Below are 13,107 nucleotides of genomic sequence, written 5' to 3'. Positions count from 1 at the left end.
GATGTTTAGGGTCAAGGACTGTCTTCTTTTATACCAATGAGTTGCACCTGTATGTCAGTTACTTCACCTACAAGCATATACTCTCTGACCTGATTATTAAGAAAAATCAGTGAAATATTATATTTGAATGTTTTCGAAAACAGTCAAGAACTGGGCAAAGGAAATACATTAATAGCATCATTGATCAAAAATACTTTAAAAGTTTTTTTGCTAATATATAAGACCAGTTAAATTACTACAGAGGTTATTTCTACCAAAATATTTTATGTCTTCCATGACTTTGTATCCAGAAGGACTTTTTGCATAACTTAAGTTTTGCTGTTTTCTGTGCCTTATTTTAACAGTAAGTTATATTCTATAAAGTGGCTCAGCTTCCTCTTTCAAGAGCATTTAAAAAAGTATTTCCCATTTAATCATTGTGACCAGGGAAAGGTCCAGCATTAGAATGGGCTTGCCAGTCATAGATCCTGGAGTTTACCATCTATTAACATTATTTTTATTAGGTTGAGAAAACTTAAGTTTATATTTTGTTAATTAAAAAAGTATTTCCTTTAGTCTCGGAGCTATTATTATATTCCACAGATGCCTGTTGTCTTCTACATAGGTAATCTTTGATTTGTCCCTTTTCACAAATTTAATTACAAATCAAAATTTGGCCAATTTTTTCCTCGCAGTATCTGTTTCTTTTGCAAAATTCCTGCCTTAGACCAGACTTAATATAATTTCATGCCCAAGCTTTTCTAGCTATTTCATCTACCTGTCTCCATTCCTTACTCCTCTTAAGATTCCTAAAACATTATTTTCACCCTCTCAATCAACTATTGACAGTATTTAATAATACTGCAGTACCTGTACAATTAATTCCCCACTCTTGAACCTAACATTCATGAATCCTTAATACTACTACCACTTCTATTTTTAATATCTCACCAGTTATCTTCTTGCCTTCTGGTTTTATTCATATTTGTGTCACTGGTGCCAGTACACTGCCTTACATAGTAGGTGCTCAACAAGTGTTTCCTATATTAAATTGTTCACACTCTCAAAATGAATCATTCATTATTTCCTGGACACACCCCAAAATTTCCTACTTTAGTGCTTTCTTGTAGGTCACCTCATTCCCCCTGGGGTACTCCATCTCTGCCTATCAGAGTCTTATGGAGCCTTCAGGACAGTTTAAGTACTAACTCTTCTGATAATCTTTTTCTGACATTCACAACCAGAAGTTCAACCTAAAATTGACTACCATAACTCTTCACAATGTACTCTCACAATACATACCACATGCTTACCTATATAGTAATTACATAACTATTTCTCTTAATTCCCCTGCTAGGGCTTCTATTCTTTTTCTATACCATGCCTTCAGTAAATATTTGCCAAAGAAATAAATAAGCAATCAAGTTTAACAATGATTGAAAGTTTCTTCAGATTAAAAGTTTCTTCTGTAGAGTCGTAGTCTGTGCAATGCATTATAATGAGCTCAATGATGAATAAACGATTGGAGATAACATGGACCTAGTTTGGCATTTCAGTTAGTCATTTGCAGGGGTTTGGGGCAAAACAAGGCCTCCATATGACTAAGCATTTCATCTACCAACAAAGTTTTTTTTCAGGGCACAGTGTTTAGATATGAAAACTTACCAGAAATGTTTTGAATTCTCCGTTTCTTAAAATTTAGAATAAACAAAAAAAGTTTAGGAAACGATATAACTATCCTATGTTCATTTACTTATTGTTTCTTATAGTGAAAAAAATTAAAACTGGAAAATCTGCCAGTGTAGGACCCTTAGCATGGTGTGTGTATTAGGATTCTCCAGAGAAACAAAACCAATAGACTGTGTATATATATTTACAGAAATTTATTTTAAGAAATTAGTTCATACAGTTGTGAGGGCTGGCAAGTCTAAAATCTTCAGGGCCATTAGCTGGCTGGAGAACCAGGGAAGAGTTGATGTTACAGTTATGAGTCCCAAGATGCAGAATTCCTTCTTCCTGGAGAGATCTGTCTTTCTCTCTAAGCCTTCAACTGATTGGATGAGGCCCATCAATATTATGAGAGCTAACTACATTTTCCAAAGTCTACTGATCTGAATATTAATCATAGTTTAAAATATACCTTTTCAGCAACATCTAGACTGATGGATCCCATAACATCTGGATCCCATAGCCTAGCCACGTTGACACATAAAATCAACCATTATACCAGTGCATTTCAACAATTATCTGAGGCTAAGTAGAAGCTATCTTTTCTAAAAGGGGCCTGCACTTTCCATTCCACCACTTTCCCCCTCCTGTTTACTTCATGCATTTGACATCATCTGCCTTAATCATATAAGCATGTATGGTTGTGATCCCAGATATGTGTTGTGGTCTTATTTAATTATAAAAGGAGTATTTGTACATATATCCACATGGCACTGACCCTTGACTACCTCTGTATCCTCATTTTTTAACATCTGCTCTCGCTTCATTCCAGCCACACTAGCTCCCTTATTATTGCAAACATTTTAAGAATGCTCCCATCACAGGGCCTTGACTTTTTTTTCCTCTGCCTGGAGTGATCTACCTCCACCCCCCACCCCCAGTGTCACAAGTCTGCTTCCCACTTTGTTCCAGCTGTCTGCTTTCTGCTTAAATGTCCCTGACCACACTGTCTAAAATAGCCTACCTCACCTCCTCACTGCATCACTCTCTTGTTACCCTCTTTTATTTTTCTTAGTAGTGGACAACCCTATATGATGTTATTTGTGGATTGTCCTCAGAAATTAAATTCTGCAATGACAAGGATTTTTTGTGTATTTACCACTGCATCTGACATCTGAATCAGTGCCTAGCACATCCTTAATGGTCAATAAATTTTTTTCTCATACATCAGAAACTCAACATCAGGCTACCTGTGAAGTGGGACTGAGTCTAGCAATTAGGTTTATAATATATATGGTGAATAAGAGGAGAGGAAATTTTAACTTGCATTACAGTGTTTGAATTTTTATTTATATGTGTTACTTTGATATAAAGATGAGTTTGCAGATTTTAATGCCTTCATTCATAATAACCCAGACAAATTAAATTTGATACCTAGAAATAAATAAGCATCTATTAAAATAGGTCTGTAATGTCTATATATATATATATGTGTGTGTATATATATATATATAAATGAAGTTCATCTCTTTAATATATTTTATTAACATTATGCTTTACAAAAAGATGAGATATATAAGGGAATGACAATCCAAAGCGAATTCACCTGTCTTATGAAATATAACTTATAACCTCACTTATGTTTTAAGTTTGCCAATAATTTAAACTATTTTTAAGTACTTGACATTGTGGAGTTCTTCAGTGGCTTAGGTTGGGGATCTGGCTTTGTTACTGCTGTGGCATGGGTTCAGTCCCTGGCCCAGGAACTTCCTCATGCTGTGGGTACAGCCAAAAAAAAACCTCATGTATTTGCAATTGTCATATGCTTAATCACACATCTTAAAGTACTTTTCATTGCAAAAATTCAAGCACTTTTTAAAAATATAATGTTAAGAAAAACATTAGCCTCTTTAAAACAAGTATTTACCATATTATTCTTCTTCCACTTGGTAAAAGTGGGACCCATGACAGATTAGTGAGGAAAGGGGTGCCTTTTTAAAAAATTCAATCCTGTGAACATTAGTTATGGCCAGAAATGACAATGAAAGGAGAGAATTCCCTCATATTTCAAGAGATTTTAGTCAGTGCAGTAGATTTATTTAGCATATTTGAATTATGTTTTCTCTTTCTATGCAAGATGTATATACATTTTTAAATATATTAAAGTTTTATTGAATCTAAACTATTTTAAAATAAGTAGAATAACTAACAATTAAAGACCTTTGTTCTGAAACATTCTAATTCATTAATTTCAAATACATAAATATCCATACTAACATGCAGAACAGGATACAATACACTGGGATCTTTGAGTTACTCTAGATTTTTTGTAAACTTTCTAATGCCATTGCTGTCATAAAGAGCTTAGTAAATATTGACTGAAGATGATAGTGATGATCTGGCAATATCTTTAAGACTGGGTGGCACTTGGCAGTACAGTTGGATATCCGGGACTTAACGTTGTCATTTTGCCACGGGGCCCTTCCACCTGGGCCGCTCCCAAAAGGACAAATGTTTACCTGCAGTTAAGCATTTAAATGTGTAAATATTCCCGTTGCAATTATATATGAAGTAGTTTAAACTGATGTTCGAAAAGTTTGCAAAGTTCAAAGTAGGGTTTAATTGAATGTTTCTCCCATAATTCCAAACAAAAATTTGTTTTGTAAACACAGGTCAATATTAAAGTATTTTATTCCTCTTACCATTTCAGACCCAAAGTATTTGTGAAACTTCATAGAATTTATTATGGTTCAATTTACTGTTTTCTTCAGTTAAGTTGTAAATGTTGTTATACAGTATATCATGTTCCCAATAGGCTTACATGACTATTGGTATTCTATTTTTTAGGGTTTTATGACTGCCCATATTCTATTATTATAGTTCCATTTTTTCCCCCAAACAACTGGTTTGGATTAGATCAAAAACAAACAATATTATTTTATTTCATGAGACAAGCAAGAAATTCAATAGCCTAAGGAATTTTTTAAGTTTAGTTTTATTAGACATATTATTGACCTGATGTTTTAATATACTTTAATCCCTAGGAATTTTTACTTATCCTGTCAAGCTTGGTTAGCTGATCTGGACTGAGAAAAATGAAAAGTTCTAAAACATCAATTATATGAAAAATTGAGATTTTCATCTGGAAAATTGGACACTGTTGGCTTATAACTGAGATGTGTGCATTTTCTGACTCTGGCTTCATTTTTTCTTTATTTGTTTTATTGTATGTGATTCAGTATTTCAATAACTACACGTTTCATTTATTCTGCTCTGTTACCTGCAAACTAAGTGAAACCAAAGAGTCAATCTCTGACTTGTTTTTTAATAGATATTTCTTTTTGGTTTATAATCAGCATAATTAAAAGGTGACATAAATAGACTTAAATTTTAATTCATATAAAAGAAAATCTCATGTGTTTCTAAATCTTTCTTAACTGGGTTTTTGTTTATCTTTTTATTTGCCTAGTTTTTATTTTGCAGTTATTCTTTTGGCATGATAGAGTTTAATTCCTAGCTAACACTATAGTAAGGCAGATGGTGTGGGTTCTGACTTCCTAGCCAAGGTGATCTTTGATAGGTAGTTAACCTCTCTAAGCTTCAATTTCCTGACCTGTAAAATTGGAATTGTAATAATACTTGCCTCATATTATTTTGGAGAAAAATCAAATGAAATAATGCATCTCAAATGCTTTGTATAGTACCTTGAGTACAGACTCAGGTGTTTAATAAGTGTGAACCACTATTGTTACAATGACTGTACTGAGTTTATATTCAGTTGTCATGCTTTTCTTTGAGACTCTATTCATGCGTTTCAAATATTTTTAGTATTTTTGGCTCAAAGTACAGTACTGTGACTACAATATGAAATCATTTGATTTTTCTTTGGGAAACAAGTTTTCATTGGAATTAGAGGGTTAATTTTTGTTGTCATTATAGGACTTTTTTTTTTTTTTTTTTTTTTTTTTTATTTTCCCATTGTACAGCAAGGGGGTCAGATTATCCTTACATGTATACATTACAATTACATTTTTCCCCCACCCTTTGTTCTGTTGCAACATGAGTATCTAGACATAGTTCACAATGCTATTCAGCAGGATCTCCTTGTAAATCTATTCTAAGTTGTGTCTGATAAGCCCAAGCTCCCATCCCTCCCACTCCCTCCCCCTCCCATCAGGCAGCCACAAGTCTCTTCTCCAAGTCCATGATTTTCTTTTCCGAGGAGATGTTCATTTGTGCTGGATATTAGATTCCAGTTATAAGTGATATCATATGGTATTTGTCTTTGTCTTTCTGGCTCATTTCACTCAGGATGAGATTCTCTAGTTCCATACATTTTAAAACTATTTAATCAAAATGATGTACTTGAACTTAGATTTGGCCCTTTTTGACTAACAGTTGATTTTCAAGAATTGTTTTTCACACAAGAATATTAACTTTCAGAAATCTATTCAGGATTAGAAATTTAGTAATTTTTTTCACTCTATGAAAAATATGTTTTAGTCTATGAAAAACATTTTTCATAGAGGACACATTCAGAATATACCATTTCTCCTAGTGTTTTCTGTTTAAAAATCTATCCCAGAAAATAAAAAGGATGTAATTTTAAAGCTGTGTTCCTAATTCTTTCTATATCGTAGCTTGAAGTACAGTACAAACATTATCTTCTTTAATCTCTTCAAATCCTTGTAAGGTATTATCCCTTTTTACAGATGAGGAAACTGAAACACAAACTAATATGCCCTAGGTCACATCAAGGCCAGCAACAAAAGTATAAATATCACCTAACCTATCCAATACTTGGGCCTTTTACTCTGTCTCCTAGACAGCTTCCCTCACCCCCACCTCTCTCAGAACTAATGCTAAGGCAAAACTGGTACTTCAACATTATTTTCCTGGTTTGGATGTGCTTGCTATGTTTATCACATAAAACACCCGGGGACCACATTAAAGACGTGTTAAAATGGTAAAAGAATCTGACCTGCTTTGGTGTTTAACAGTCTTTGTCTGTGTTCAACCAAACTATACAAATTACAACCGCAGTTAGTGTCTGGATTTATAAATAGACTACCTCTGAATTTTTTTAAGTTTAAGCTCTAGCATTATATCGTATGTCAGACAATGAAAGTAAATACTGCACCTAAAAGTAATTTTATCCACATAATCATTTATTTTTATTTATATGTTGTGGTATTTATTGGTATTGCTGTTTTATCAGTGCTTAGCACAATCACTAACATCACATTATCTGTATTTAGAAATAAGCATTAAACAAATAGCCATTTTCAGTTCTGTCTGAATTTATTGAGCCTACTATATGCAAAGGATTTAGTGGTATGCAGAGAACAAAGTAACAACGAAAAAGATGCAATTGCTACTCTCAAATAAATAAGTGGAAAGAAAGAAGATTATATGCTTTTTTTTTTTCTTTTCAGCTTTTTAGGGCCACACCCACAACATATAGAAGTTCCCAGGCTAGGAGTCAAATCAGAGATATAGCTGCTAGCCTATACCACAGCCACAGCAACGCCAGATCCAAGCCATGTCTGCAAACCACACCGTAGCTCACAGCAATGCTGGATCCTTAACCCACTAAGTGAGGCCAGGGAACGAACCTTCACCCTCATGAATACTAGTCAGATTCGTTACCACTGAGCCATGATGAGAACTCCAGATTGTATGCTATAAAATAAAAATTTTACATTGCCATAGAAAGTCACAGAAGGGAGAAATTATTGCAGAGTGAAATCAAGTTTTATGGAATGCTTGGGAACTGAGGTATGAACAAATAGGATTCTGAAAGAGATGAGGAGGAAGATAGGCATTCTAGTCCAGAAGAACAACATAAGCAGAAATGAAGATGTCATAATGAGCATATTGTGTTACACCGTGGAATTGAAAGAAAATTGCGAGAGTTTGAATGCTAATATGCATCCAGTTTTAATTCTGTTTTCCTTAGGAATACCGAGCCTTGGGAATCTGCCTCGATGTCATTAAAAATAAAAATTATGCTAAAATTATGCTCTATGTAATATACATAAAATTTAAAGCATTTTGTAGTTCCCATCTTGGCTCAGCAGAAATGAATCTGACTCATATCCATGGGGATACAGGTTCAATCCCTGGCCATACTCAGCGGGTTAAGGATCCAGCATTGTCATGAGCTGTGGTGTAGGTTGCAGACATGAATCTGATCTGGCATTACTGTGGCTGTGATGTAGGTGAGTGGCTACAGCTCTGATTCAACGCCTGCCCTGGGAACCTCGATGTGCCATGGGTGCAGCCCTAAAAAAACAAAAAAATAAAAAATAAAGCATTTTGAGAGCTCAAATTTTGAATATATACCAAAAAAAAATGACTTCCACATATTCCCATCACCTGCCCCCCCAAAACCATCAACTCCAGGTCCATCCACCCCCAGTTTTCATCCACATCCTCATGCACATACCCACGCTCTCAGGTATTATTTTAAAGTAAATCCTGTATACTATGTAAATTCATTTATAAATATTTCAGTATATATCTCCAAAAAAATTAAGAACGGCTTTAACCTTACCATTATGCTGTTAACACACTTAAAAGCATTTTAACAGCTTTTGGCTATCTCTGTGTCTCATCTTACAGAATCCCAGAAATCCAACAGCCTTCTTTTATTTTGTCCTGTCTTTGTGCAAACTGGCAGTGTTTCTCCTCATAGCACCCTGTGTCTGTTCTTTGCTTCTGCTGAGACAGATGATTAGATCCATTGATCACACCTGTAATCACTTATGGCATTTCTGTCCCATCTTAGTGTTCTCTCCAGAACACATTTGCTCAGTTTTATCATTATAGATAGGCAGAGAATTTTCCTAATCTTCAGGTTCTAGTTCCTTTTTCCTTAACAATTCCTCCAAATGATCTTTCTCCTCTCACATTTTACTGTAAGCAGCAAGGTGATACCAGGCCATACCATAAATACTTTGCTTATTAGAAATCTCTTCAGGTGCTCCTGTTGAGGCTAAGTGGGTTACAGACCTGACGTTGTCTCTATGAGGATGCAGGTTCGATCCTTCCCCTCATTCAGTGAGTTAATGATCAAGTGTTGCCCCAAGTTGTCACAGATGCAGCTTGGATTCTGTGTTGCCGTGGCTGTGGTGTAGGCCTCAGCTGCAGCTACAATTCAACCCCTGGCCCTGGGAACTTTCAAATGCTGCAGGTGTGGCCATAAAAAGGAAAAAAAATATCTCTTCAATTAAATAGCAAAGTTCATCACTTACGATTTCTACTTTCCACAACACAATGCAGAACATAATGCAGCCAAATTTTTGGCCACTTTAAAACAAGGATCACCTTTCTTCTAATTTTTAAAGACATGTTCTCCAAACTCATCTGAGACCTCACTAGAATCACCTTTAATGTCCATATTTTCTCCAGTAGTCTCTTCAAGGCAATATAGGCTTTTTTAAAATTAACATGCACTTCAGGATTCTTTCAGCCTCTACCTTTAATCCAGTTCCAAAGTCGTTTGCATATTTTTAGGTATTTGTTATACTCCTGATATCAAAATGTGTATTAGAGTTCTCCAGAGAAACAGAACCAATAGGTTGTATACATATAGAGAGAGATATAATTTAAGGAATCTACACATGTGATTATGTGATTATGGAGGCTGGCAAGTGCAAAATCTTCATGATAACATCTAGGGGAAAACTTAGAGCTAACATATTCAATGATATAAGACTCACTCCTTTCTATGTAAGATCAGGAACAAGGCAAGGAATTTCACTCACCACTTCAATTTTACTTCCCATAGGAAATCATAATCATTGGAAATTGAAAAGAAGTAAAGTTGCCTTTATTCATGGACATCATGATTGTATACATAGAATATTCTTAAGGAATCTTCAAAAAAAGCTACTAGAATAAGTGAATTCAGGTCAGTAGATACAAAGATAAATTATATGCTTATATATTAGCAGTGGACTAGAAAATGAAATTAAGACTTTAGTTTCTCTTATGATCACATTGAAAATTATGAAAAATTTAAGGATGAATTTACCACTGTGACCTCAAAACTGCTGAAGATTGCTGAAAGTAATTACAGAAGACCTAAGTAAGTGGAGACATACTCAATGTTCATAAATGAGAAGACTTTTCTAAGTCTTCAGTATTGCCGAGATATTCATCCTCTCCAAATTGATCCAACACTATCCTAATAAAAATTACAAAAATTACATCACTCTATGTTATAGGTATTGACAAGCTAATTCTAGAACATATGAAAATGCAATTGATTTAGAATTACCAAAGCAATTTTATAAAAGAAACCATTGGAAGAAGTATACTACCTGATTTCAAAATATATTCTACAAAATCACAGATAGTAAGACATTGATACTGATGAAAGGTTAGAAGTACCATGTAGATAATGGAATAGAATAGAGTCCAACACATATAGGGTCTATTTATTTTCAACAGTGAGGACAAGGCAACTTACAGGGAAAAGGAAAGTCTTTCAGTTAATTATGACAGTACAACTGGATAACTGCATGTAAAAAATTAGCATTAACCCTTACCTCACATTATTCACTAAAGTTACATTGATAGGGACTTTATCTTATTTAAATTTTTATTACAGTATCTAATATACTGTCTGTGATAGTAGGTGCTAAATAATTGTTTGTATAATGAATAAATGATTAGACTCTATATTTCTTGGTTTCAAAGTCTCTTCTCAGTGAGAGATGGTTGTTAACACTTTTAGAAAGCTATATACACTTGGTGTTTCAGCTTCAATAAGATATAACCTAATTAGACAGACTCTAGTTCCCTCAATTCACTGTGTCAATCTAGGTAGCTTTCCAATCAAAGCTTACAGTATACTTACCTGGCTTTAAATGCTTAATAGTTTTAGATATTTCTTTGTGTCATTGCATTAGTATGTATTAGAAACTGCAGGTACAGGAACATGTTAAACCTAGAGTAACAAGAGATAGAACAATATGTGCCTGTGGATAATTCAGTAGTTTGTTGATGCTGCTATTTTGCATTTTACTCCCACTGGCAACTCGAGTCAACATAACATATTCATTTATCCTAATATTTAATTCCATTGAGCTCTTATTTAAAAAAAAACAATATAGGTGCAGTGTGACTTTATTTTGCTCAAAGAAATTAAAGGATATTGCTACTTATCTTTCCCGTGTATGAGTAGATAGACAGTGATTAATATTGGTAGATGAACTAGAGACCTCAGATAACTTGACCATGGACACAGAAGAGCAAGCCTATAGGTAAAGTTCAGGATGCCTGATGGCTGATTTTATAAAACAATCCATTAAGAGACTGTATTATGGAGTACCTCCCTGTAGACCTTATTATAGAGTACCTCCCTCATGACTTGGCTGCAAGCTGGGTATGCTCTTAAATTTAAAAACAAAAGAATAAAGTCTTTAGCCACAGAAAATGAAATGCTTCTTTTCAAAACTATATAAAGTAACCACACTGTTACTGGCAGAAAATTATATTTGCTTTAATTGAAGTTATTATAAATAAGTTCTAATACATAGAAAAATTCTTTTTGACCAAACTATATTGACCACTTTTTTCTAAAGGATTGTTTGATTTGCAAATAAATACTTGTTGATAACAACCAGCAAAATCATTAGCAGCTTTACAGTCTCATTAGTTCATTTTATTCCTTACTTATTAAATAATCTTAATTTTTTTTTACAAGGAAGTTAATATTGTTTGCTATACTGGACCTTTTAAAATCAGTGGGGTAGAGTTAATCAGTAGTGCAAGGGGCAGAAAACTTCCTAAAGGGATCTTAGAGAACTGAAAGTCTTCCTTTACACTGTTAATTATAGTAAAAGGACAAAAGGACCTCAGATTTCAAAATCACTCTTCTGTTGACTCTCCTGTGTGTATGAAGATCATTGGTAGCTTTTGCATTTATCAGTATTTATTAATTAATATATACCATGGTCAAATTCCATGACAGACATGTTCCTTTATGCCTTCAAGGTATTTATTTTTGCATATTTATTTTCTTACTCATATATGACTCCACAGACATTCTCAGAGACCACCCTAAAATAAGTCTGGTTTATGCCAGCAAAGAAGGGAATGGCAGCAAGATCACATTCTTCCTTTTGTCTCCAGAGGAATATTTTTCTCATTCCATACATCAAAACTTGAACAGACAGGTTGCTGAACATTTTGCCATGTCAGAAGTGATTTTTATGAATCAATAGCTCTATTTCATTTTCTTTTAATCCCCCTGTTAATGGGCTCTGTAATTGATGTTATCAATTTAAAAAATGGAAGAAGTCTTTGGCAGAGATGATCCACAAACAATTGTTAAAATACTCAAAGCAAACATACACTCAGATTATATTTTAAATAATTATATTTATCAGTTTAAACACTGACAGAATGTAGACTTGTAGAAAATATTGAAATAGCAAATATATACATCTATAAAGAACTCTTATGTCCCAATTGTCCTAAAAAGTATTTGAGTTGAATGAAGGGGAAGAATTTGAATTTTATTTTCCTTTTTTTCTCTACCTGTCCTTCAGTGGAATTAATAATGAGATTCTAAATTCTTCATTGCTTTATGTACAGATTGATGTTAAGATTTACATTTTTTTTCCTATTTGAAAAATAGAAAGCAACATTTTTGACTATTCTGGATGTATGGTATTCAAGAATTACAGTTCCTTTCCTTTGGATTGAATTGTCAGTCCCTGTGCCAAAGGAAAATGTTCTTTGGATCAAGACAAAAGGATTTTTTTTTAACTCCATCAGGAACTTAAAATCATAGCATATTTTGTGTTTCTTTCTAACTTGAGCCATGACTTTCCTGTACAGTTGTTTCATCTTGTCTGAAATTTCTAATTACCTTTCTTTTTCTTGGAACTTGTGCTTTATTATTTCAGCTTTTTCCATCTTGTCACTCTTACTTTCTGTTTTATGTAGCTCCCTTTTTCTCCAGAGCCCTCCATCCTCCTGCTGTAATTGGACCTGCTGGTTGCTCTCTAGGCTCCTGCACAGCTGTCACCCTAGGATTTCTCTTCATTGCTCTGCTGGGTTGGTTTCCCTGTTTCTGGGATTCCATGTTTTCTTTCTTGCTTTATTGCCTGTTCAAGTAACTTCCAAACAAAGAGCAGATGGTAGAGAAATTCTCTGAATATGGAAGTTAAATTTGAAAATTATATCCCTTCACAACTTTCAAGATACCATCTTCTCTTTTTAGGTCTCCAGTAATAGATTCCAGGATGATTCGTATCAGCCTTCTTTTGTAGACTTTTTCTCATGAAATTAATTTTTTTTCACCTTGGTATTCTGAAATCTCATAAGGAGGTTCCTAGAATGGATCTTCTTTCATTTATTGTGCTCTGTACTTTAGATGCTTTCAATTTGAAGAATCTTGTCTTTCATCTCTGAGAAATGCTCCTTAGGCATATTTGAGAGTAT

General features: G+C 34.0%; 1 protein-coding gene across 10 annotated transcripts in view; it reads left to right on the top strand.

Annotated features, from left to right (window-relative positions):
• Positions 1-13,107, top strand: part of MIPOL1 (mirror-image polydactyly 1) — a 278,917-nt gene that overhangs the window by 199,290 nt on the left and 66,520 nt on the right. Inside the window, exon 12 of one of the 10 annotated variants that reach the window (XM_021099136.1) lies at positions 4,692-5,583. The exons of the other annotated variants lie outside the window; for them this stretch is intronic. Coding sequence (XP_020954795.1) covers positions 4,692-4,737 — 46 coding nt within the window. The 3' untranslated portion in view covers positions 4,738-5,583. Of the gene's footprint in view, positions 1-4,691; positions 5,584-13,107 lie in introns of those variants that run through there. 10 annotated transcript variants of the gene reach the window in all.

This window comes from Sus scrofa, chromosome 7 (assembly GCF_000003025.6).
Source record: "Sus scrofa isolate TJ Tabasco breed Duroc chromosome 7, Sscrofa11.1, whole genome shotgun sequence".
Lineage (NCBI taxonomy): Eukaryota > Metazoa > Chordata > Mammalia > Artiodactyla > Suidae > Sus > Sus scrofa.
Note: the sequence above shows the minus strand (reverse complement) of the source record. Positions and strands in the feature narration are given on the sequence as shown.